Raw genomic sequence first — 26,847 nt, forward strand, 5'->3', positions numbered from 1 at the left:
AAGGAGAAATATAACTTTGAGGTGTTAAATTAAAATACATTCTCAAAATAAACATGGTGATCATGGTGTACACACCTCTCTCTATTTCTCTCTATACTTTCTCACTCACTCACTCCTCGCATATTACTATTGAACCGAAATGTCGCCCAAGCATCTGTTTGTCTTATCTATTGATTCATTCTGCAACAAATCACAGCACTGCTCAATCGTAGAATTACTTTTTACTTCTGTCAAAGGGGTCTCTGCATGTGAGCTCAGCAGCCAAGTCAAAGGGCAGTAATTGACAATTCGTGGGCTGGAATCCTGGGTGGTCGAGCACATCAGTATCGGTCAGAAGAGCCAAATCCAATGAAACATCTTAGATTTTGATCAGCAGAGGTGACGATGTATATGTGCACATCCCAATGGGAAGAAGCATCGGAAATCAACTCCAATTTACAGTCCTTTGAAAACAGAGAAATCTGAGGCTCTTTCCATGGCTGTTTGTGTCACGGGGATTAGACTGATTAGCTGTTTCCAGAATCCATTAGAGGAAATCCATGGCTGTCATCTCAAGCAAAAAAACAAATAGTTAACTTTACAGTACAAAAATACTTGCAACTATTCAATAGTTCAATTGTGTAGAACAATATACATATTTGAAGGAAGTATTAAACTATAATTTAATCCATTTAAGTATGCTTTTTTCAGTTTGGAATGAAGCTTGTTAAAAAAAGTCAAGAAGTCTTTTAGTACTTATGACACATAATATTGTTTTCCACCAATTTAATAAAAAACTAACCAAAACTCAATCTCAGGATATTCGGTCTTTATTGAGGGGTTTGTTTATGTTTGACAAATGTTCTTTCTGATTCTTATCAAGCCAATTACCCCCAATGCTTCCACAAATCTAAGTGTAAAGGGCCTGTTTATGGAGTGAACTGAGTAGATGAAAAGAATGAGCTGAGCAGTGGATTATACAAGGATTTAGCCCTGATGCTTCATTAGGGTCTTGATCCTGAACACAGGGTGAACTATTTCTTACGTCAACATACGTTACAAGAATTACAAATATGTGGTCCTCATTCTCCCCCAAAGAACCATGAAGTCCTGATTAGAACAGTGAGGAGAATTATATAGAAGGGTTCTGGAATAACTGATCAACAAATGAATTCCAACCACACTCCATGTCATCATGCAGTGCTGCTGAGAATGACATGACTATTGAAGGAGATTGAAGGCCTTAATGCTACAAAACAGTGACTCCAGTTTTTCATGGCGCAAAGTACTGCACACTGACACAGGTGAACAAACAACATGCTCAACAAACACATAAAAAGATTTACTGTTTATACATTTGCTTTTCATGTACAGGTGCATTTTATTTTCTTTCTCGCAGGTGATGTGATTCTGCTTCCTGCCAGGATTGTTATTGCAAAAGTTTTGAAAGCAAATGCACAATTGCTTTGTTTTCATGCAAAACAAGGCGAATCATACAGGATCAACAATTTTTATAAATACGTTGCCGTTGGTCGTTGTTGCTTATAATTATTATTCATTGCCAAAGGACAGTTTTCTAGCTTTGTTCCAATATGATTATGCTAACTGGCTTTTATTTCAATCCTTTTTATTATGTTTTTTTTCCAGTAAACGCTGGGAGCAGAAATCACATCCTCAGTGTCCTATTCTTGTCCTAAAGGCAAAACAGTCCTTGTTTCAGGACTGTGATGATGATGATGACTCAAACAGTAGGACCCATAATTCCAACATATATTGTGAATAGAACAATAACTCATGTTACATACACCATGTCAAATTACCCAGAAAACCTCCACACTGAATTTATCATCAATACCCCCTCCCATCCACCCCCCCTCCCACCCCCCCCCAACACACACACACTTCACCCCTCACTCCCACATCCCACAGTCAGTTATAGCACCTTACACAAGACTGATCAATTACTTACTGTCCCTTCCATTTCAACTCCTAGACTCTACCTTTTTTCCAGTTAGTTTCAATGCCAAACGAACAGAATGGCCTCATTGTTTATGTCTGATTAATGGAGCAATCCAGCGCCACAGAAGAAAGTAAGACCAGCTTCATTGTGGGGGCTGATACAATTTTAATGGGTTCATTCCTGAGCAATGGCAGAGATTCGTAGTCACAATGTGTAGTGGCCACAATAACAATTGCAGGAAATTATACATATTCCAGGGTGCCAACACCTAGACCTTAAGCATAAAGTAGTCATGTCAAACAGTCTTGGTTTTCTGGCAAAGCAGCTTCATATTACTCATAAAAGCAAGTGATATTTTCCCCCTGAAATAATTCTCTCGAGCAGTAGAGAAGGTTTGTTTATTTTCCTCGTGCTCTAACTGTGTACTTGTCAGTATTGTAGTCAGCTAATCCTTCAGTCTAAATGCAAAGCAGAAATAAACTGTAATAATGACTTATACTGTCCTAAAAACTATATTATTAAACTACAGAGGGTATGATTTCTGGGGAAATTGTGAAGTGTGCTTGTGGCCACTGTAGCTGGGATGAAAAAAAATCAATACACCTATAAACCCATTGTTTAAACAATTGCATCAAAACAAAGAAATAAAGGGCAATCGTGTGTAAAAATGGCCCAAAACTATATTGTGAATATTCCCTTTCTACTGATTTACTAGTACTCATATTGCATTTCATGAATAAAGAAACCCCTTTGAAACAAGCTGATTCAAACAACATTGTCCTTCTGGCAGTATTTTAGCTAGATGGTGATTCAAACGCAGGGCTGTCAACTTTTCAAAAAAACTTGGAGTGAGATTTGGTGGGGCCAACCCAAATTTTGCTGCGTATGAAGCAAACGGCGTAATACATTACATCCACGGGTGCAAGCTGTATGATTATTCACGGTTTGATATTTCTTCCTAAGGAGACAGAGTAAACCGCTGGTGACCATATTACACTAACCACCTCGGGCATGGTAACATATGTTCATCTGAAAGTAAATCAAATATATTAAGGTACATTTTCTCTGAAATGTTTCTAAATGTATTTCTTTGTGACTGAATGCAGTAGTTACATTTGTAATAACCTACCTAAAACCTTAGCCTTGCTCGGGTCGCCAGCTGTTCCAAACTGTCTTGAAGGGCCTTTAGCGTGAGGCGTGACGAAAATGAGACCAAATTTTGCTCGCAAATTTGTCATTTTTCCTCAAAGTACTTTGATTGCGGTGCGACTGAAGGATGGGGGGGGAGGGGGTTCAATAAAACAGAGGAGAGAATGAGTGCTACAGTTTTGGTCCGCTGGGTGACAGACTTTCAAGTATACATTATTTACCCGCTCAGAGTTATGACCCTCTATCACCACTTAAACCAACTTGGGAAGCCCGGCATTATGCATTTTGCTCTTTGCCTCTGGGCAACTTGTGATAGAGGGAAATAGCCCATGATGACTCCATCACTTTTCTGCTTCAGACTTTTGGAAAGTGGTTGTGGAGATGGGATCGAAGTTAGTCAAAGTCCAGATGTATTTATTTTATTTAGGCTATTTGTCCAGGATATCGAAATCATTTTTATAAACAGCGAAGTAATTTTAGTTTCAGTTGGCTCGTCTGTATTAGGAGCCGTTCAGGAAATAATAGCCTATGCAAATGTTCAGTAATAGGAATGTGTGCAAACATTTCACGTGTTCGTGCGAGCATTTCACATATGTGGATGGAAGTTTTCAGTAGTGTATAATGTGTGTGAACATTTCATATGTGAATCTGTATGTGTTTCGATGTGTTTGTGTGAGGACCGTCTGAATCATTTCCTTAACGGCCCCTCATACGTAGGCTATATGTGCAGCTTACGATCCGTTATGTGAAACGCACCGGTTGGCTACTTTTTTTTAATCAACAGTCACTGCCTTCAAGTAGGCTAATGTAATACATTGACAGCTTTGACGAGGAAATATTTTTGACTACATTACCACAGTAAACCCCCAAGCTCTGGAACCTACAGCTCTGGGATCTAAGGAGACAGAGACCGGTAGACCTGTCTGAGCGGTTCTACAACAGCTGGAAACTGGGTGTTCCCAGTGTTTCTGTTCCAGTGCTAAATAAAACTAGCTAAAGGCGTGCTGTATATTTCAAGAGTTGGGGGAACCGTCTAGTGAATGCTCAGAGGGTTAAAGCAGAGAGAGAAAGAGAGACAGACAGATGCTGCTTTAACCTTCTCTGGTGGCAGACCATGGCAACCTGCAACTCCTGAAGAAAAAAACCGCTAGTGAAGACCGCTTCATCAAATGTGTACAAGATCTCATTTGAGTTAAGACTGTGTTGGTGAGCTGAAAGTATTAGGGAAAGTCAAAATCATAAAAAGGTGAGAAATTAGATTTGGATTGGTCTGTGATGAGAAAATCACTCATCCCAAAAATGTTGTGTGCTTTTCTACATATTTTGGGGAGTTAATACCCATGTGTGCCATCGTTCCTTATCAGAACCAATTACACTGCTACCGTTAAACATCTCCGGAGACGGCATGCATTCAACCTTCAAAATTGGGACTTGCGGTTTGTCCTCGATCTACTACTTTCTATGGTATGGCATCCTCTAGAGGTGAACCCTGGTACTTGCACCAACTCAATGGATTACCGTAGCTATTGATCAAAACTACACCACAGTGGTTAAAAAAAACATTATTCATTAGAAAAGATTAAGCACAAACATTTGATTTATGTACAGCGACTAACACAGTATTGAAATTATAAGGAAGAATATGACTTCCGAAAGTTTTTTTCTTCTTTTTTTCATAGGCATCATTTCAATTAAGTTGAATTTGTATGATGTGCCATTTAACCGCTACGGTTATTAAAAAACTGACAAAAATGCTGTCAGGAAACACTATGTACACAATATCCAAATAAGATCATCTCACAATTATATCAGAAGGTGCTCCTATCTGCAGTCAAAGCCCCATTCATGTTTACTCTAATTGACTACCAAAACTATTTTAATCTAACAATGAGTAAATCCGTGAGGACGTGGAGAAGTTGACAGGAAGGCAGGTCGGGCGGCCATCTTGTCTTCACTCTGGGCTTTCAGCCTGCATCCTGTTAAAGTAGAGGACTGCAGGCTCCTGGGCAAGGTTGTGAATGTTGTAGGCATGTCCTGGTTACATGAACAGGAGAAGAGCCACAAGGGAGTATTGAGGATTCATCATGTTTTACTTCTGAGCTTAGTTTTCCTAAAGACCCTGTCACGCTGCACAGCTAATTGATTTGCCCATGAAAGACATTTCCAACGCTGCGTGGAAAATCATAGGTTGTGAACATTTAACCCATTTAACCTCAGATAAAGCATAATCCTGGATTTAATAAAAAAAAGAACAAAAGGCTTTTAGTTCTGCACTAGTCTTAATCGGTTTTGAAAAATAGATGAAGGGAAATCAAAGAGTTCTTACCACACGGGACCATGAACGTTTGTCCGGGGTTGTAAAGTGACACCTTCCCGTTGATGGTCACTCGGACACAGCTTGTCAGAACATTATAAACCTGGAAAAGAAACAACAACCAAAATCTTCTGAGTCTGTTTCTGAGGAATTGAGACCATAGAGGTAATTCACTGCAATACGAGACATACTTGTGAAGGACGACCAACAAAAGAAGAAACTAGACTGAGGAAAGATGCAGGAAGGAAGTCGAGTGGACTCACTGATGTGAAGCTGTGATCCACCCATAGAGGCTTCTTCATGAAGGAGCCCAGCAGGATTCTTCCGCTGCAGAAGGAGCTGGCCTGCAGGTCCACGCGGAGGCCCAGGGCTCGGCCACGGTAGGAGTACCACTGGAACTGCTCTGGACTTATCTGCCCCCCCCCTGCAGTAGCCACAGAAAGATACTGCATGACACGTCAGATACAGAACATCCCTCACAATGGAAGCAGATAAAGAAGGTAAACGGGATCTGGGTCTGGTCTGTGCCTTTAAGGAATCCTTAAAGTTACACAGACACACACTGTAGATGTGTTATGGACGTGTAGAGTTCTGATTTCAACCAACAACAAACAAACATGTAGTCTGGGACAAAGGTGTGCACAGGAGGCACAAACATATCTGAGCCTCCATGTTGTAGGCACCTCGGAAAGAAACGTAGCTTTGGGATAAATGTGTAACTGCTGTCCAAACACAGGCGTTGGGGTGAGAAGCATTCCTGGATGTCTGATCTCACATCACCCTGTCCCAGAGGTGCAGCCCCTGCTTGGAGGGTCCTGGGCTCACCTTTGATGGTGGTGGGCCAGAGCACCTTGAGCCACTCCTGCAGGTTGGCCCTGTCCTCCTGCTGCAGAAGCAGCGGCCTGAGAGGAGGCCCACACAGCTCAGAGCCAGCCAGGACAGGCACAGACAATCTGGACGAAGGTAAACCTGACGGAGGTCAAGGATACAGCATTGTTCAGCACTTCAACAGGAGATTTTTTTTTTGGGACAAAGACGTTGTTGTTGTTCGAGTGATGTTGTTTGTTGCTGTTTAGGGCCACAGAGTTAAGAACTTACACAAGTCCTCGTCTTCCTCGTGATGCTCCAGATCGACCATGGAGGACGGCCCACTTATGAAGCCCTTTAACCTGTGGGAAAAACAAAAAAACAGCGTCCACACTTGAATTCTCAGTTCACTGTGAAGACTCAGTGTAGAACTGAGGGAACAGACTGTTCAAAACATGGACCCTGTGAAAGGAGGAGTGAAGGGGGTACTCACGTGTTGTCTGACAGGCGTTGGCTAATGGAGGGCCAGCTCAGCCTCTTTCCCAGCTCTCCTGCAGACTCCATACACACTGAGGTGGTATGAGTCCCTACAGGACTGGAAGTATCATCACAAGGGATCAAGCTGCCGGAAGGTTCTTGATCCGGATCGACATCTTCAGTGTTGGTACCCTCGCTGGCGACACTGCTCTGGGCCGAACCTTGGCCCTGGGAGGGGAACAACGTTTTACGTCCTCCATCCCGGGCCGCACTTCTGACCCTCGCCACCGGGGGCACTGTGTCACCTGAGGTGAAGATGGCTGCGAACGTGGCCAGGGACCTCTTTGCCGTCTTGGGAGCAGAGAGGTCTTTCTTCTTCAGTGGTGGCTCGGGCGCTGTGTGGCGAGTTTTGGGCGAGCGGGCCAATCTGCCGTTCTGATGCGGTCTGAGAGAAGGTGACTTGTGTGCTTTGGGCTGCTTCGCCTCACCTTTTTGCCTTTTCGTGTTCTTGTCGTTGGGTTTCCGTGGCGACGAGGGCGTGGCCTCTACGTCGGCGGGGGGACTGCCAATCTCCCACCAGTTTCCGGGAGCTTTCCGGCATCGTTTTTCTTGCATGGGAATATTTTCGTGATTATGGGGTCTTTGAGGTGTGGAGGGGTGGTTCAGGGCTGACTTTGCGTTGGGGGTGCGACTATAGACCCGGTCAAACACCTTTTCACCTGTTAAGTCATAGTGTGCACAATCAGAACAGCAACAACACAAAACACACCATCCACCTACAGCCCATGCAGACCACAGCCAACTCCTTAATGGACGAGCATTATTCCACTACCTATCAATTTTATTAAGCGATCAAATTAAAAATAATAACAGCTGAGATTCCACATTATATTAGTATGATGTTTGTTGAGGTTTTAACCATCCTTACTGGGAGTGGAGGTATGTTGTCTGAGTGGACTGGGCTGTGGGCTGAGCTCTCCCTGGTCACGGCTACCAGAGTCGACCACAGCTTCCACTTCTGTCTCAGCAGGTTTTTCTGGTTTTGGTCGGCTGCTCTTCCTCTTCCTGGTGTGCCTGGCCCTCGTACCAGCCTTCTTAGGCTGTGGTTCTCCAGACCGCCTGGTTGAGAGCTTTGACGGCTTCTTGTCACTCACATCTCCACCTCCTTCCAGCGCCTCGTCCTGCACCACAGGCAGGGAGACGGCACCCTTTGCTGTCTTCCTGCTGCTCTGTTTAGACTTTTTAACAGCTGGTCCACTGTCGGCCTCGGTCTTCATGGTTTTGTCAGACACACCTAGCCACCAGGCCCCAGGCGCACACTTCTTTCTCTTCCCTAGCACAGGGCTCTCTGCACACGTGTCAGAAACACCCACAGTGGAGGGCTTGGACTCTGGACCCTTAGGGTTGGAGGGGACCTTAGAAGTTGCTTTTCTTTGTCCTTTTTGAAGTTTGTTCTTTGCCTTTTCTGAAGAGAAAAAGTCAACAAGAGTGGAGAATGAGATATTAATACTAACAACATGTTCATATACAGGAGAGGACACATACGTAGTTATGTCTACGCCTTTAAGCTATCGAAATTAAAACACATATACACACACAACGTCTGTGACATGACTGAACAAAGGAAGCTTGATACACATGTTCTCTGGTTCAGGGGAAGCCTTACCTGGCGCAGAATCCTCCTCCTCCTTCCTGTCTCCACCAACTGATAGGGACAGGAAGTCTACATCTCCTCCAGGCTCCTCCAAGTCCTCCATGTGACCAGGTTCTGCAGCAGGTTGTGGCAGCTCCAGCCCAGGGGAAAGTTCCCTGTTCCCCTTGGCAGACTTGCTTCTTCCCCTCTTGGGCTTCTCCAGACCACCTTTGGCAGGTTTGGATCTTTGAGCATCTGATGGTTTGGGAGCTTTCTCCTCCGTCTTTTGTTCTCTTTTGCTGGGTTTGCCAGAGGCACCTTCTCCGTGTCGGTCCTTCTGTCCATCTTCTTTGGCGGATGGAGCTTTAGATGAAACCTTGGTAGCTCCTTTCTTCTTGGACTGAGGTTTGTCTCTGTCGTCCTGATTGGTCAACCCACCGGCCTTGCTTTCGGGCCTCGTCAATCTTCCAGGACTGGAGCTCTCCTCTCGGTTCATCACAGCACCCTTCCTGTCCGTGCATGTGGAGAGGACAGATCTCGATGACACGCCTCTCGATGACACTGCCTTCCCTTTTCTTCCCTTTCCTTCCTGTTGAACCGGGTTCTCCGTTCCCTCCGGGGGTTCCTGCACCCCGGGAGCACAGCCTCCATGGTCCCGCTGAGGAACCACGTCTGCAGACGCGTCCTTGTTGGATGAAGAACTCTGAACTTTATTCTGCTTGGCTCGTGCCTTGCTTTTGTTCGGGTCAGTCTTCCTCGGGATGGAAAACAAGCTAGGGCCATCGTCCTCCAGGATCATGAAGTCATCGTCAAAGTCCTCAGGAGGTTGGCTCACTTTAGAAGGCACCGGCTTTGAGCTGGAAAACATGGGAGTGTGTTTACTTCAAGGACTCTTAGCACTAGCACCCCCAGGATACGGTTACTGTGGTCGTGAGCTTAAACAAGAGCGTTGTGTTATGGAAACAGGCAGTCAATCGTAAACCCATTGAGGACAAAGGGAGGCGGTATCCTGGTCTTACCGTGCTGGTATGGGCTGGCTGGCCTCCCTCAGTTTTAACAGAAAGGCAAACGCGTCTTTCTGCTTTTCTTTGGACTTGTCCTCTGTCACCAGGGAGGGTCTGGTCTCACAAGGTTGGGTGTCTTGTGTCATTGTTGAGACTAAAGGGCAAGACCTTTCTTGCCTGGGTAAAAGCCGAAACAATAAACAATACAAATTAAAAAAAGAATATAAATCCTCAAAATGATCACAGCTGTGAGAACCGTCTCCCCCCCCCCCCCCCCCGGTACGCTACACTGCAGAAGCATAAACTTGTTCTGGATACTGACTTTAAGGTTTAATTAAATGATTCTTACGAGGATTCTTTTGGAATGGACTGAGGTACAGCACATTGGACACTCTGTGATGGGTTTTCCAGGATTTGACGATTCTCTTCACTGCAAACAGATCACGTCAACATATCACGCTGATACTGCCAAGGTCCTGTCATAATCTACAATACCAACGTCAGAGAAATGCGAATAACAAATGCAAATAACTCACTGATTAACTGAGTATTTTCATTCAAAAGTCTTACCAAGGTGCTTTTCTTTTGCAAAGCAAAGCAAACTTCGTCGGAGGCGAGTCCACCCCAAGGTCATCCCCACTACAATGAGGACGGACGGGACAGTTACATTTAGCAGAAGCTCTTATCATGAGCGACTTACAGTAAGTACAGGGACATTTCCCCCGACGCAGGTAGGGTGAAGTGCCTTGCCCAAGGACACAACGTCATTCGGCACGGCGAGGAATTGATCCGGCAACCTTCTGATTACTAGGCCGACTCCCTCACCGCTCAGCCATCTGACTCCCCACAGTAACCAAGTATGCACTTACCTCATCACCACGATATCACATTTATAAAAGCACCTACTAAAAACACATGAATAACACCAAAGGACATTTATTTAGGACATCCCCTTACCTGTCTGTTGCCTGTCTACTGCAGTGCACTTCCTGTCCACTGGAGTGCACTTCCTGTGAGGTGGAGGAGTTGAGTTTGGGAGGGACATCCTCTTCATCCTCACAGACAAACAGGAGAGGAGAGGCTGTCTTGTCTCTATAGCAACAGCCTGCGTTGTCCACATGCACCTCCTGCTCAATGGGACTTGATGTCTTGATGGGGCCGTGTTCGTTGAAGGGGGTCACTACCTCTAATGGACAACAGTGGAAATGGTACAGCCTCATAGGTGAAAAGGTCAACCTTATAATTAGGTTCAAAATACAGGCCTTTAAACTGGTCATATTTGAAATTATAGTGATTACTTCCAAACTTCTCAGTTTCACAACATGTATTTTACCAGTTACAGTAAATTACTCTATTGTGCATGCATGTTTCTTACCAGTATCAAGTGTAGGGCAGTACAATGCCTTTAATGGCTCACATTTTAGCTCCTCAGGTATAACAGCCTGAGACACCAGACATGGCTCTTTAAGAGGAGATGGTTCTGGAACAGGTAGTGCACTTCCCTGCTCCTCTACAGCAGGACATGTCTCTTTAAGAGGAGATGGTTCTGGAACAGGTGATGCACTTCCCTGCTCCTCTACAGCAGGACATGTCTTCGGTATGGGAGACAGAGTTGGTAGATCCAGCTCTTCCTCTGAGGTAGAGTCTGTAACAATGTACATGGCATCATTAACTATGTGCAGGTTACCAAGAGTGAATAGTGTGTAGACTCATGCTCAACCAAGTCTGACCAAGTGCAGTAGGACCAAACACAGGATATGACAAAGTATTCAAAAAGCAACAAAAACTGCTGTTCTTACGTACCGAGGTCATCGAACAACTTGTCAATGTCCTTCAATTGCCACCGTTTGTCTTGTAATTCTGTAGATTTACTGCCATAACAACATAACATTGCAAGCACGGTTAGTTTGCGTGATGTTACTCAGATAACCACAACACTGAAAACGTTTGTTGTAAAAACAAATGAATCATTGACAATACATCTAAACGAATGTCGCGTAAAAACGAAATCGTTATCTCACCACTCTTGAATTGGGAAGTAGCGGAGCCTCTTCTGTGGTCTTTCCTGCAGTGAAGACACATTGTTATTCTTCCATACAAATTCTGCTGGCCAGCTTGCTACCACTACAGTCCCAGCTGTTGAACGACCAGTCCCATTTTGTGGTCATTTGCGAATACACGGTTGTTTTTAACGGTCCAAGCTAAAGGTATACATACCAGTTTCGGAATTTTGGAGTCCATCAGTACACTATTTGTTAAAAGGCTAGTGCTAACTTCTAGCGTCGTTACGTTAGCTTGATACTCGTTCTGCTAGCTAGTTGAGATAATGGGCAAAAGCCACTTTAGTCTTGCGACTACCAAATTGTTTTATCTACACGATTGTACATTACAAAATCTTGTGCAGAGCTATACATAAGTTAACTTCACTCATTGTGTCAAATGTACAAGAGCTAACTATGCGGCTAATTCCCGCTAGCAAAACAAAAGTGCGCGCGACTTATCTAAACGCCTTCTCTTTTGATTTGGATACGGTGGCTCTAAGGTGCACAACAGAACGGCATAAGCAAAGGCAAAGCTAACAATTTACAGTAATCGATAAAACTATAGCATGAACAGAAACGTAACATTTGAGAAATGTATTGCAAAATACACACACATAGATACACAACACCGTCGTGTTGTGTGTGAAAAGAAAGTTTAGATTTTCTTTTTTCAAAAGCTTGAAAAAAAAAAATTGGTCGAAAACTTTTTTTCGAACAAGGCACTACAGTGACGCCGAGTGGCTTCGCTGAGATCAGGGATACCCATTCCATTTCCATTTAGTCATTTAGCAGACGCTGTTATCCAGAGCGACTTACCCATTCCATTTCCATTTAGTCATTTAGCAGACGCTGTTATCCAGAGCGACTTACAAGTTCAGGGACATTCCCCTGAGGCAATTAGGGTGAAGTGCCTTGCCCAAGGACAAAACGCCTTTTTTTGCACGACTCCTTATAAACAGTGACAGGTTACTTTGGGATAGGTAGCTTAGGTCCAAATACATACCATTCAGATAGTGCTCTTATCTAGAACTATTTGCTTATGGTGGGCTGTATACTATACAATATTGCTATGAAACTGACAGAAAAAGTTAATGAATCACAACCACTAATACATTCTGTTGAATAAACAGAGGGGGTTAATAGGTTACTAGAATCAAGTGCACCCAACTCCAAGTTAGTTACAAAACATTTTATAACTTTTTATTATAACCCAATAAATCACAGTTGAAATAAACTATTTACAAAATTACAAAGTACAAATGCATCATTGGATCATTTTCAGTCAATCATATTATTACATTTATATTTAGCAGACGCTTTTATCCAAAGCGTTTTCCAAGAGAGAGCTTTACAAAAGTGCATAGGTCACTGATCATAACACCGAGATATCCCCAAACATTGCGGGTAGCCAAACATGAAGCATACATTGTGAAAAAACGAAAATAAGTGCAAAAGGGAATAACTATAAGAGCATGTTATTATTATTACCATAACACGTTCATTTATGATCACTTTAGAGTGTTTCTTAAGAAAACATGTTTCAAACGAACACTAAAGAAATATTTTCCTTGTCTTTTCTGCAATCTCCATTGGAGAAACCGCTTCGTCTGGGCGGACATGTTTGTACAGGGGGTTCTTGATGTGTCTCCACACAACCAACCCAATCCTTACGACGAACAGGAAACAGGTCAAACCCATCAGCACAGCTATGGGGAGGAAATACAAATAAACCAATGAACATCTTGGTGTACATATAGTGTGTCCAGGGCCAAAAACCATCTTGAATTGTTTATTGTAATAATGTATTAATATACTGTATAATACTGTTGTGAAAACAAAACACAAACAAAAGGCAGTGCCATGTAGGCCTATCTGTACCACCAGTATTTGTCTTCTTGGATTTGATCCCTGCATTTATAGTTTTTGTTAATGTTCCTTACCCTCGAAGACAGCATTGCGACTGGGAGAAGACGCATCATAGTTCTTTGTCAAGTTTCCAGCCAGGGCCACAATCACAACCGGGTAGATCGTGAGGATGTAGCGCATGTGTTTGTCTAAAACAAAGTTCTCCAGAACAAACCTGGCAAAGATTAACCAATATAAAGATGAAAATACACACCAATCTCTTCCTCTGTCTAGACATACTGCAGTAAGCCCACTATGAAAATCATGCATGGCTACTCTTTTTGATACATGAGATGGTTTAATCTGTACTTACCAAACAACCAACACCACAGTCAGAATAGAGAGAGATACTGTTGCAGCATCTGTTGCAGACAGACTTCCATCATAGTTCATTACAATTGTCAGGTTGATCAAGGTAGCAATGGATGTCCAAGTTGTGTAGGTGGACAGTGCATTCTGAACCTGAAAACATAGCACAATGTGTGTGAGAAAAGACTATCGGTGGTTGAACTCATTGACATATACAATAACAATATCAAAATGTAAACTTTTTCACAAAAAGTAAATGTAACAGTTTGTTGGATGAAAAAAGAAACTACCACACTGTCACTGTCACGGCCACAGCCGTGCCCCCCCCCCCCCCGGTTTCATTTTTGTCCCTGCCCCGGTGTTCCCTGTCTCATTGTCTTCACCCGTGTCTCGTTCAGTTCTCGTTAGTTTCATTGTGTCCACCTATGTCTTGATTGTTTCTGTGAATTTAGGTTCCTGTTTTGTGCCCAGCCTTTGTCTTGGCATTACCCTTTGTCCCTGCGTGTTACCTTGTCTGTGTCCCAGTTTATGAGAAATAAACCCCTTTTGTTTGACAATGCTTGCCAACTCCCCTGCATTTGGGTCCAACCCCACCTCACGTCGTGACAGACTGTGCATTTTACAGAAAAGAAACGGTCCTACTCACTAATGCACGGATGAGCCAGAGGTCTACTTTGTGGTATTTGTTGAGCCAGGCACCATAGATGTGAAGTCCGTGACAGGTGAAGAATATCGCAACATAGTTTGTGCAGGCAACCAGAAACAAAAAAACCAAAGCTGGTATCATGTACCTTCGAAAGAAAAGAAACCATCAGATTACAAAAAGGTTTAAGAAAACAACATTAGTCTACCCTAAATATTATAGGTTTACTTAGATTTCCTAACTTCCAGGTAATAACCAGGTTTAGAAGAAATTAACTTTCTTATAGAAAAAATATACAGTGCCCTCCAAAAGTATTGGAACAGTGAGGCCAATTCCTTTATTTTTGCTGTAGACTGAAAACATTTGGGCTTGACATCAAACGATGAATGTGAAACCAGAGATCAACGTTTCAGCTTTTATTTCCAGGTATTTACATCAGGATCTGATGCACAAATTAGAAAATATCACCTTTTTGTTCGAACCCACCCATTTGTCACGTGAGCAAAAGTATTGGAACATGTGACTGACAGGTGTGTTTTGTTGCCCAGGTGTGTCCTATTACATACATTATTCAATCAATAAATACCACTGAATGTCTACACTCAGGTTCAGATTGGGTAAGATAGGTTTTGTCTATGCAGACTGTATTCAGAGGTGAAAACAACATGAAAACCAGAGCGCTGTCTTTGGGTGAAAAACAAGCAATTGTGAGTCTTAGAGAAGATGGAAAATCAATCAGAGCCATTGCAGAAACATTGGCCATAGCCAGTACAACCATTTGGAATGTCCTGAAGAAGAAGAAAACTACTGGTGTACTAAGTAACAGACGTCGAACAGGTAGACCAAGGAAAACATCAGCAGTTGATGACAGAAACATTGTGAGAGCTGTAAAGAAAGACCCTAAAACAACTGTTAGTGAGATCAGCAACAACCTCCAGATGGCAGGAGTGAAGGTATCACTATCTACTGTTCGCAGAAGACTTCATGAACAAAAGTACAAGGGCTACACCAGAAGATGCAAACCACTCATTAGCAAGAAGAATAGGAAGGCCAGGCTGGAATTTGCCAAAAAGTACAGAGATGAACCTCAAAAATTCTGGGACAAAGTTTTATGGACTGATGAGACAAAGATTAACTTTTACCAAAGTGATGGAAAGGCTAAAGTTTGGAGAAAGAAAGGAACTGCTCATGATCCCAAACACACAAGCTCATCTGTGAAACACGGTGGAGGTAATGTCATGGCTTGGGCTTGCATGGCTTCTTCTGGGACGGGCTCATTAATCTTCATTGAGGATGTAACACATGATGGCAGCAGCAAAATGAACTCGGAAGTCTACAGAAACATTTTGTCTGCCAATTTAAGGAAAGATGCAACCAAACTGATTGGCAGAGCCTTCATCATGCAGCAAGATAACGACCCAAAACACACTGCCAAAACAACAAAGGAGTTCATCAGGGGCAAGAAATGGAAGGTATTAGACTGGCCAAGTCAATCTCCAGACTTAAACCCTATAGAGCATGCATTTGACCTGCTTAAGAGGAGACTGAAGGGAGGAACCCCACAAAACAAACAACAACTGAAAGAGGCTGCAGTGAAAGCCTGGGAAAGCATCAAAAAGGAAGAATGCAAAAGTTTGGTGACGTCAATGGGTCACAGACTTGCTGCAGTTATTGAAAGCAAAGGATTTGCAACTAAATATTAAGTCTTATTCACTTAAATATGTTTTAAGTATATCTGTTCCAATACTTTTGATCACATGACAAATGGGTGGATTCAAACAAAATGTGATATTTTCTTAGTTGTGCATCAGATCCTGATGTAAATACCTGGAAATAAAAGCTGAAACGTTGATCTCTGGTCTCACGTTCATTATTTGATGTCAAGCCCAAATGTTTTCAGTCTACAGCAAAAATAAAGGAATTCGCCTCACTGTTCCAATACTTTTGGAGGGCACTGTATTTGATGGACATTGTCACACTTACGTTCTGTCCCACAGCAGTAACCACCCAATATTTAGACCCATGTTCAGGATCCAGGACACAAAGAACCCATATGGCAACACTGGAGGACTACAGTACACCCACCCATAGGCATTTCTAGAAAAGATGAGAACATCTAAATGTCACATGTAATTACCAAAGCAACTCTGAAAGTGTAATATAAGTGTAAAGCCCAAAAATATCTGTCATGAAAAAATAGAAATGTATTAGGCTATACAGAAACCAACTTAAAAGTTATTCTTCAAAATAAACCATAAAAAGAGTATCGGAGAAGAAACTGGAAGTTTTATCTTACTTTCTACAGAGACCAGAGAGGATGTAGCCCAACATGAGCGTCAACCAGGCATAGATAACTCCCCAAATAGAGAACGTCCCTCCTGACGGAGTAATCTGGGTGTCAAACTCGGCTGACACATTGGCTGTGCTGGACTTAAATGGATCTGATAAGAAAATACAGAATTGTATCAAACAGTGTAACCCTATTACACCCAAACAAGTGTCTCTGAATTTTGAATTGCATTTCTAGTAGGCCTACGCTAACTCACCGAGTCCTGGACCGGCCAATATGTTGAATACAATTATGATGATATAGGAAACGAGTGACGCTACTATTAAAGCCAAACGACCAGGATTGTGCTTTTCCATTTTGGTTAACTGCAACAAATACATTTAACGTTAACATGTGTAATGGCATGACGTGAACAACACTCATATAATGAGCTTTAACCAAAATAATTTACACATACCTTTTCCGTTCCGCTCTAGGATAAATGTTGATGAACAGACTGACTGAATGGGTGTAGCCTATATGGTTGGCGTGCGGTGCTCATATACCTAGCTAGTTGTGTAACCTGAACCAGTTTTTTTGTATAACAACACGTGCACGCTATCTTTACCACAGGTGAGTATAGTACCTGTTACAAAAGGATATCCTATGCAGTTTTTTTTCCTTTTCAAATCAAGCCTTGGTTGAAGAATCTTACGAAACAAAAACATAAAACGTAGAACACGTGGTTAGGTGTGGCTGTACTTTGACAGCATCCCTCTAAAATGTAAACATAGATAGGCTACTCCTTTGCATATCCCCGTTGTCATATATTGCCAGTGGATCTTTTCGACCAGTTAACTTTAATGCAAGTCAGAAAAAAAAAAAAATATGTGCAAGTGGCCTTGCCCCTAACCGTCATATTGTCGTTGTAGTATACGTTCACGAAGGAAGTACCTGTCAACGATTAAGTAACAGAGGACAATTTGCGACTCGAGTTGCGGAAAATACATTCTGAAGAAGAATTACACTGATGATCTCACGGTACTTTTAGTAGGCGTTCAGGGCAAATCTTTGTAGCTCACGGTTTTTTGAATTTGAAGTTTTATGGTTAGCTTTCCCAGTTTACACTATCCTTAACACTTTCCTACATCCACGATGCTTTCGACTGATTTGGCTTTAGCGTGGTTCTCAACCCTGTCCTCAGGGAACCCCTGTCCTGGATGTTTTAGATGTTTCCCTGCGCCAAAACACCTGATTCAAATAAAAGGGTTGTTATCTAGCTCTGTACAAGCCTGGTAACGAACATGCATTTGAATCAGGTGTGTTGGAGCAGGGAAACATCTCAAACAAACAGGGTTGAGAACCACTACGTCTTTCCATCACACAAGTAGGCTATGTAGTGATAGTTTTCTATAGCAGCTTTAATCTCAGATATGGTAGCTGCTGAGAGCCTCGTTTTTGTTAAGAATAAAACGTTAATATCTAGCTGGGGCAGTAGCGCACCAACCTGTTCACTAGCGTTAAGTGCAATGGAAAGACCTCACAGTTTGAAGAGAAGCAACATGTGAAATAAAATGGACAGACAAAATATTTGTATTTACAAACAACATTATTACACTACTATTTATCGGTGCTTGAGTTGAATTAGGCAACAATATATTGTTCAGCTAATATTTAGCCTATCTGAAGTGTGAGATGTGAGGTAGGCTAATTATGTCTAGCATATCTGGAACGAAATGTTGAGGTGAGATCAGAAGAATAAAAACAATATTGACAAAGACAACGTTTATGTAAAAAAATAGGCTATGTTTACTTTCTTTGTAACAAAACAAACGGTAACTTGTTCAACATTTATGGCAAACTTGGTCAAACAGCGAACTACAACATTGCCATGTCTTATGTAGATAGTTAGGCTTGCGTGTTTTTTCTTTATTTTTTTCCCTTCTGATTTGCCTAACTTTCAGTCTCCCAGGGCCTGTCCCTCATTTGCGCTTTAGACAGTAGCGTCGTGTGTGAGCTTTGTCACCGGTAGCGTCACAGATCGGGCAGATGTAACTCCTCAGAATGGGGCAAATAACCCTTCCGTCTTTTGCTTTCAGTTTGTGGGATCGGTAGATTTTCTCCGTTTCGCCGTTCTGTTTGCAGAAGGCACAGCAAGTTGAGGTCGGGCTGCAACGGCTGGTGTCTGAGATACTACTTGCTGAGCTTAGATCATCAGATTCAGAGTTGTTACTTAAAGAGTCATCGCGGCGACGGGGTTGGACCGCTGGCACGCATCGAATCCACTCGGGCATTGGGGGTCCACTCTCTGTCTTGCGCATCACACTCAGTTGCTCCAGTGTCCTCCCAAGATTCATATAGTCGTGCCACATGTCGAAGTCATTGCTTGACCCGATGCTGTTTTCTTCTGCGAGATGTTTCTGCATGGTTGTCATTTTTCGTGGTTGTTGTATTCTTGGGGGCTTTGTGTCTCCTAGTATTTATAGGTGTCTGGCTCGTGACTGACTGACCCTCATATTGCAACATTGTCTGGCAGGCGGCATGCCGACACGGTGGTCGCACGTCAGTCTGGCGCCACTTATTGCAATGTGTCTTTGTTTTTGTATTAGTTTACTTTGGTGTCTCGTTTTGCAACCCTTTGGTTTAATTGCATCACAGACAGTTCTAACAACAAACGCTTACATATTTCCAACACAATGCCAGGATAAGTACATATCAATCTCACACCACATTGACCTATAAGCATGCACTGCGCTTGCTGTTAGAAGATATGTGCAAGGTTGAAAGGTAAATTGGGTTGATGTTGATGATTGATCAAATTGCACAAGAGAGAACTGCAATGTCATTTACGGTTTGGGTAAGATAGACTTTAAAGGTAATTTATTTAGGTCTGATTTACACCTTATTTAAAGAAGATTGATTCCAGACAACCCACTTGAGCGTCTGACTGGCTTGAAACATTGTTATTTCTCTGGTCTGTTGACCCACTTCAGCCCTCTCTGAGTCCACCTTCAGCCAGGCCAGGTGCACAAGATGTCTGCATGTGCAGCTCATGCCATACAAACACGTCATGTTCTAAACCATAGTGCATGATAATATCTATCTGAATAATACACGTCAAGCATTACAGCAGCTTGTTGTTTAGCATTTAGGCTACATACACACATTGTGCTATAGGGTTAGGGTTAACAAATTGTGCAGTTCAGTATAATATTAGGACTAAGCTTAAAATGACACTCAAAGGCATCAGAAAAAGCTGCATGCAAGGGAAATGTTAAGACCAATGTCATAGTAGGCTATTACAATTTCAAACTTTCATCCTAGCAAAAACCCTTACAAAAACTACAACCTAATTTTGAACAGCACTGTGTAAACAATGTGTATCCATAAAATGCAGATACAAATCCAGGACACTTCTGTAACTCCAGAGATAAGAAAACGTGTTCTGGTGCCACCTATTTTTGCATCACTCTCTTCATTTAATAAGATCCTCTTATTCATAAATGAGTAACTTCTCTTAGTCATTTAATGAGTGCACTCAATGCACTCGTTTTGCATTGATGCAATGCAAAACATGGGCAAAGTAGGTGGCACCATAAAATGTTTTCTTAAAACACGTAATTTCTTAGTATTACTCTAAATAACCATGGACTTCGTAGATGATCTGCGTTTGTTTGAGAGGAATAAACAAGTGCACATGCGCAGTACTTCAACCGGCGGTGGCTGTAGGAGTGGTGGCCTAGCGAATTGGGGGATTATTATACCCAAATTATACAGGTCAGTAAAACGTATCAAGGTTATTAAGAACCAGATATTATTTACGGCATCTAAGGTCCTATTTACATTGTGTTCAAAAACGAGTAATAAATTGTTTAGACCTTTTATGTACCTTTCTAAGTATGCCAGTCGTTAGGTTAGCTTCGGTGGTCGTCAAATAGCTAGAGCTAATATCGACGACGTGAAATTATGCTCAAGTAGAATTGTTGCCTTCGTTTGTTGTTATTTGTTCACAATCCGGCGCATGACAGACGGTTAGGGGGGTTTCGACCCACCACTTGCCCAGCAGCAGCGACTCAATTCACCATAGGTCAGTCCTGGATACTCAAACTGGGTTAGCTAACGCTACATACCGACAATAACATTAGTTGCTAAAATAGCTTTAGCCTATATCAGGCTAGCTATATCTTCAAACAGCCTTTACCAGCTGCTTTGCTGGGCCAACGTTACAGCGCTTTAATTACAACAACGCGGTTAAATCGGACATTCGCCGATTAAAGCGGTTTAGCTACATGTTGGTTGTCTTTTACTTGTCAAGTCTAGCTAGCCAATTTTGCTCTACTGGCAACGTTGTGTAGCGAGCTGTACATTTAGAAGTAGCTGTCTGGATAGTTGACATAATTACATTTCCTCTTATTGCTAGTCTAGCTAGCGTTTATTCGAGACAATCATTAGTCTAGCTATTATTGTGAAGCCACTGAAAGTAAGTCCATGCAGTCACATCCATTACTTCCAAGCATTATTTTCATACTTTGGTCATACTATATATTTTTTCCCCATAATTTAACCCCTCTTTAAATAACTCATTGCCTACTTCCAGACTACAGAATGAGTCAGGGTAAAGACAATGCACGGCTCAAGAGCTACAAGAATAAGTCGCTCAACACAGACGAGATGAGGAGGAGGAGAGAGGAGGAGGGATTACAACTCCGTAAACAGAAGAAAGATGAACAGGTGAGCCTAAGAAAGCCACATGTTGTTACATTACCATCATTCCCTTCCCTACGTTCCCATGGGGATCTACAGAGTAGGATCACAGCATAGGTGAAGTATGACATCGTTGCCGGGCAACCTGCAGTTCTCTGTAGACATCTGCCAAAGCGTGATGAGGCTGTGTGTCTTTGTTGCTGTATGGACTTGAACGATTAACAAGCATAACGATCTGAGCTGGTTCTCTCGTAAAGCTGTTCAAGAGGAGGAATGTTGCAACGGTGGAGGAGGATGGAACCGTGGAGGAGGACAGCATGGGTGACAGCGGTTACTTAGAGTCCCAGGCTAATAACATGGACCCCCTCACTGTGAGTAGTGTGAACAATTGGAGACAGACACACGCGCACACATTGCTTAACATCAATCGATAAAGCTATGCTTATTTCTGATTTGACTAGTGCTTGATTCTCACAATTCTCTGTCCATCTCTCTCTCTCTCTCTCTCTCTCTCTCTCTCTCTCTCTCTCTCCAGGGAGGAGTGATTTCAGAGGACATGACCCAGATGATCTTCTCGAGTTCTCCTGAACAACAGCTAATGGCAACACAGCGCTTCAGGAAGCTGCTATCTAAAGGTAAGAATGCCGGCTGTGCCCTTGCCTCTGTATGGGTGCCGACCTCACCACAGGCGTCACTCTGACCCTTGCATGCCCAGTCTCTCACTGTTGTCGAATCCGTCACACAGAGCCCAACCCACCCATCGATGAGGTCATCGCCACCAGTGGAGTTGTGGAGCGCTTTGTGGAGTTCCTTAAGAGGAGGGAAAACTGCACTTTGCAGGTAGATTCACGCAACCTGTTTTGATTCAGTCTGTGGGCAAAATGTTGCACTTTACATACACACACACACATATCTGTAGCAATGTCTGTGGATGTATGACCATTCAAGTAGTGATTGTTCATTGGGTGTGTGTGTGTGTGTCCAGTTTGAGGCAGCGTGGGTCCTGACCAACATCGCCTCAGGGACGTCCCACCAGACCCGCGTGGTCATCCAGGCTGGAGCCGTGCCCGTCTTCATAGAGATGCTCAGCTCCGACTTCGAGGACGTCCAGGAACAGGTACGTCACATACATCTGGGAAGGCCCTCTCTCTCCCATCCAGTGTTTCCCCTACCATTATATTAGGGGGGCGCCCCCCCAACACCCCCCCCCCCCCCCCTGGAAGGTCAAGTTGATAAACTATATTATATAAACCATAAATTATATAGCGCCAGATCACAAAATAAGTCATTTAAAGTTACCTTTCCTATAAAACAGGTAAATAGCTTGCTCTTTTATTAAATAACATAAGGCCATATAGTTTGTTTATCTTATTTACATGACGGCATGTCATTTCTGTCATTGGGACAGAAATGACATGCCCACCCCCCCACCCCACAAAAGCTGTAAACCTAGGGGAAACACTGCCATCTGAGTCCTGTTACACATTTAATCGCAAAACACACACCCGTCTCCTCTGTGTGTGTTGTTGCGCATGGAGCTGTGTTGAATACCAGTGTGTGTGGAGAGGAATGTTTGAGTGTGCCTCTGGTTTTGGATTGTCGCTGTACCACATTGTTTTTGATACACTCTGAATGTTCTTGTGACGCTGTGTGTTGCTGTCGCTGCAGGCGGTGTGGGCCCTGGGGAACATAGCAGGAGACAGCACAGAGTGCAGAGACTATGTAGTGGACTGCAACATCCTGCCCTCTCTAGTACAGTAAGTACTCAACTACCATCTCCCTTGTTTGAAATCTTCACGCCTTGATGTTTTTTGGGGGGTTTCAAGTTTGATAACAGGCCGTTATCAGGTGAACTATGTTCTTTGATAGATCAATACCTGTGGCTTCTCTCTCTCTGCCAGGTTGTTGGCCAAGCAGAATCGTCTCACCATGATGAGGAACGCAGTGTGGGCGCTCTCCAACCTCTGTCGAGGGAAGAACCCTCCCCCGGACTTCGCCAAGGTAACGTCCCACCTTTGACATCGCTACGGTAACAAACAGGACCCACCTCCCGCATCACCATCTTGATGTCTCTAAACTAGGACTGTGGCAACAGCAGACCAACACACAAAACAATAGATGTTCTCTTCCTCCACCCTCTCCCCCACCCCCTCTTCCTCCAGGTGTCTCCATGTCTCAGTGTGCTGTCGTGGCTGCTGTTTGTCAACGACACGGACATCCTTGCGGATGCGTGCTGGGCTCTCTCCTACCTATCAGATGGCCCCAATGACAAGATCCAGGCCGTCATAGACTCTGGGGTCTGCCGCCGCCTGGTGGAGCTGCTGCTGTAAGGTCACACGCATCACTCAGTCACCACACACACGCATCACTCAGTCACCACACACACACACACACACACACGCATCACTCAGTCAGCATCCACACACACACACACATCACTCAGTCAGCATCCACACACACACACGCACACACACACACGCATCACTCAGTCAGCATCCACACACACACGCACACACACACACACGCATCACTCAGTCAGCATCCACACACACACACACACACACGCATCACTCAGTCACCACACACACACACGCACACACACACACGCATCACTCAGTCACCACACACACACACGCACACACACACACGCATCACTCAGTCACCATCCTCACACACACACACACCTCTCTATGCTACAGACATTGACCTAACCCTGCGATGCCTCTTGTGGTGTCATTTCAGACACGCTGACTACAAGGTGGTGTCACCAGCCCTGCGAGCCGTGGGAAACATCGTCACAGGAGACGACCTCCAGACACAGGTAAAGACCGCAGACGTGAACGTCCTGCTTGCATTCAGAGCAGCTCACTGCTGGTCTGGCCAGCATTTGTCTTGTGTGTTGTTGTTGTTTCACAGTGTGTGTGTGTGTGCGCGCTCTCTCCAGGTGATCCTGAACTGCTCCGCCCTCCAGTCTCTGCTCCACCTCCTCAGCAGTCCTAAGGAGTCCATCAAGAAGGAGGCCTGTTGGACCATCTCCAACATCACTGCAGGGAACCGTGCTCAGATACAGGTACGTGTGTGTGCTTTTATGTTTCTTTTAATGTTTTCATTTCCTGCGACCAGCAGCTCTATAACTCCGTCACTCGTTTGGTTGGTGACCGTCTACGTGGTCACAGCTTGTTTTCATTCAAGTTAGTCTGCTTCCAAGAGCTAACTCTCCTTGAATCTGTTGCTTTTTGCGTCCCCCTCCTCCCTCTTTCCCCCCCCTCCCCCCCTCCTGGCCTGTAGATGGTGATGGATGCAGGGCTGCTGCCCCCCATGATCAATATTCTCCAAGTGGCAGAGTTCCGCACCCGGAAGGAAGCAGCCTGGGCCATCACCAACGCTACCTCAGGAGGCTCTGCGGAGCAGATCAGGTACAGCCCCAAGGCCAGGAGCCCCCAGGCCAGGAGCCCCCAGGCCAGGAGCCCCCAGGCCAGGAGCCCCCAGGCCAGGAGCCCCCAGGCCAGGAGCCCCCAGGCCAGGAGCCACCACGCCTGCTCTCAAACTGCAGTCTGTCCAGGTGTCGTTCACCGCCTTGTAATTCATTCAGGTTATCAAACTAAAATCTTCTGTGTCTGTGTGTGTGTCTGTGTGTTCTCTCTGCAGGCACCTTGTGGAGCTGGGCTGTATCAAGCCTCTGTGTGACCTCCTGACGCTGATGGACTCTAAGATCGTCCAGGTGGCCCTGAACGGGCTGGAGAACATCCTGAGGCTGGGAGAACTTGAGGCCAAGAGGGGCGGGGGCATCAACCCATACTGTGCTCTCCTAGAGGAGGCCTACGGTACGCACACATCCAGCCTAGCTGGTAGCTTCTCTAAAAATAAAGGAAGGACAGGATATTTGACAGCACACAGACCCGGGGTTGGTCTTGACGGCCCTTGTGTTCCGCCTCCACTCCAGGTCTGGACAAGCTGGAGTTTCTACAGGGCCACGAGAACCAGGAGATCTACCAGAAGGCTTTCGACCTGATCGAGCGCTACTTCAGCCCCGAGGATGAGGACCCGTCCCTGGCCCCGGCCGTCGACCTGCAGCAGCAACAGTTCCTCTTCCAGCAGTGCGAGGCCCCAATGGAGGGCTTCCAGCTATAATCTTCAACACCTCTCTCCCTCAAACCCCTCACCCTGGCACACGCCCCTGCCCCTCTCTCTGCCCTCTGCCTCAGATCCCCCCCAGCCCCTCCCCCCTTACCTCCCCCACACCCCCAACTCCCCTAAGAGAGATTGATTTAATCATTATCATGATTACTAGAAGTGTAATATTTCCAGAGCACGTGTGTGCGTGCAACGCAGGCAGAGTCCTTGCAGTCCTGTCAGCCAGTTGGTGAAGGTTTTCGCTGTCGTGCTCTTAAGTCTTCTCCGAGCTCACACTTACACGCTTCATTGTTCAGCAGCACAGCAACAACAACCCTCTCTCCTCCTCCTCCTCCTCCTTCTGCTCCCCTCAGCCCCCTCCCACCCTCCCTCATTCAGAGGATACCAAACTGCCCCTTCACCCTAACTGGCTCGTTACCATATGGAGAGAAAAGAAAGAGAAAACAACCTGTCCACGACCACATTCCCAGACCATGACCTGACCCAGACCCGGAGGAGATGGGAGTAGGTACAGCCAAGCTGTTTGTCTGACTAAACTGCATCAACGACTGAGAAAAGGCACACGCGGATGTGCCAAACCCCCCCCCAACCAGCATCCAATCCAAACACTGGACTGACCGTGAGACTGTGTGACCACACAACCGTGTCTCGACCGTGGTCAATGGACTGACCCGCCCCCAGCGGCGTGATGTGGCCAGTCCAAACCTAACTGAATGACTTCTACTGAAGGCACTTAAAAACGACTAAAAAGGAGGTTACTTTGCCCTCTTTTTGGCCATTGATTGGTCACCATGGATTGACTTAATAGGAGTTTAACCAGTGGTTGTGAGGGGTGGAGCCTGTTTTTGTGACTAACCTGGCTTGTTTTACCCTTCCAGTCCCCATATCATGCATTCCTTTCTACAGTGGTGGGACTCCCTCCATCTGTATTGCAGGCTCCACCCTAAGAGTTTGGGCTGGCTCCTGCCTCTGGTGTGATACAAATACCCCATGGAATCATGGGAATTGGAGTCTTCCCTCGCACTGAGACAAATGGACGGACGTAGACCAGACAAAATAAAACTATTTATTTCCGTGAACCTGTCCAACAGATCATGGGAACTTTGAAAACCTAAATCCGCAATTCCATTTAATTTGCTGCACTTTAGTTCAGGAATTTCACCTGTTCATTCAAAATCTTTCAGAAGTTTTTAGAGCTCACTTGTCATTGGTTCACAATGGCTCTTTCCCCTCCTCAGGAAGTGAGGTGTAAATACTCAGTTGGGACTATAACTAATGAACTAGTTGTTTCACTTCAGCTCGACAATGTCTCAAGGCACTTAGAATTCCACCATTTCAAGAAATCTTAAAATTCCGCTAGTCTTTGGGGTATTGGCTATTGAGATACTGTTCTGTCTCCAGTTTGATCATGCCAAATAAGTACACCAACCTAATCCAACGATGTGATTGTACAACAGAGTTTTTAAAAAAAACTGAGTTCTTTGAAAACATGATTTGCTTTAATTTGGGGTAAAACCT

At 44.3% G+C, this 26,847-nt stretch overlaps 3 protein-coding genes across 4 annotated transcripts; 1 reads left to right on the forward strand and 2 right to left on the reverse strand.

Moving 5' to 3' along the window:
• Positions 1-4,638: 4,638 nt before the first annotated feature.
• On the reverse strand, positions 4,639-11,830 carry si:ch211-161h7.4. 2 transcript variants are annotated; one of them, XM_047024063.1, is made up of 17 exons: positions 11,541-11,830; positions 11,345-11,388; positions 11,127-11,194; positions 10,867-10,968; positions 10,699-10,800; positions 10,281-10,509; positions 9,894-9,962; positions 9,673-9,753; positions 9,339-9,500; positions 8,353-9,176; positions 7,615-8,151; positions 6,703-7,405; positions 6,501-6,571; positions 6,228-6,371; positions 5,666-5,826; positions 5,415-5,505; positions 4,639-5,122 (listed from the first exon to the last, which is right to left on the reverse strand). In XM_047024063.1, exons 1-17 carry the CDS (start codon positions 11,562-11,564, stop codon positions 5,040-5,042), a joined length of 3,495 nt encoding a protein of 1,164 aa, XP_046880019.1. In that variant the 5' UTR covers positions 11,565-11,830; the 3' UTR covers positions 4,639-5,039. The 2 variants fall into 2 exon arrangements, with proteins under 2 accessions (XP_046880019.1, XP_046880018.1); XM_047024062.1 differs by having other exon boundaries at positions 10,699-10,968.
• A 725-nt stretch (positions 11,831-12,555) lies between these two features.
• On the reverse strand, positions 12,556-17,341 carry si:ch211-161h7.5. The gene is made up of 8 exons (XM_047023879.1): positions 16,970-17,341; positions 16,769-16,877; positions 16,519-16,663; positions 16,206-16,319; positions 14,226-14,370; positions 13,584-13,732; positions 13,306-13,445; positions 12,556-13,071 (listed from the first exon to the last, which is right to left on the reverse strand). Exons 2-8 carry the CDS (start codon positions 16,866-16,868, stop codon positions 12,917-12,919), a joined length of 948 nt encoding a protein of 315 aa, XP_046879835.1. The 5' UTR covers positions 16,869-16,877; positions 16,970-17,341; the 3' UTR covers positions 12,556-12,916.
• Positions 17,342-20,122: 2,781 nt separating this feature from the next.
• Positions 20,123-26,790, forward strand: kpna1 (karyopherin alpha 1 (importin alpha 5)). The gene is made up of 14 exons (XM_047023405.1): positions 20,123-20,268; positions 21,089-21,222; positions 21,453-21,566; positions 21,731-21,830; positions 21,941-22,035; positions 22,181-22,312; positions 22,864-22,952; positions 23,097-23,196; positions 23,358-23,521; positions 23,938-24,016; positions 24,140-24,265; positions 24,484-24,611; positions 24,844-25,019; positions 25,139-26,790. The coding sequence occupies exons 2-14, from the start codon at positions 21,097-21,099 to the stop codon at positions 25,324-25,326; spliced, it is 1,617 nt and encodes a 538-aa protein (XP_046879361.1). The 5' UTR covers positions 20,123-20,268; positions 21,089-21,096; the 3' UTR covers positions 25,327-26,790.
• The last annotated feature ends 57 nt before the right edge of the window (positions 26,791-26,847 follow it).

This window comes from Hypomesus transpacificus, chromosome 8 (genome assembly GCF_021917145.1).
Source record: "Hypomesus transpacificus isolate Combined female chromosome 8, fHypTra1, whole genome shotgun sequence".
Lineage (NCBI taxonomy): Eukaryota > Metazoa > Chordata > Actinopteri > Osmeriformes > Osmeridae > Hypomesus > Hypomesus transpacificus.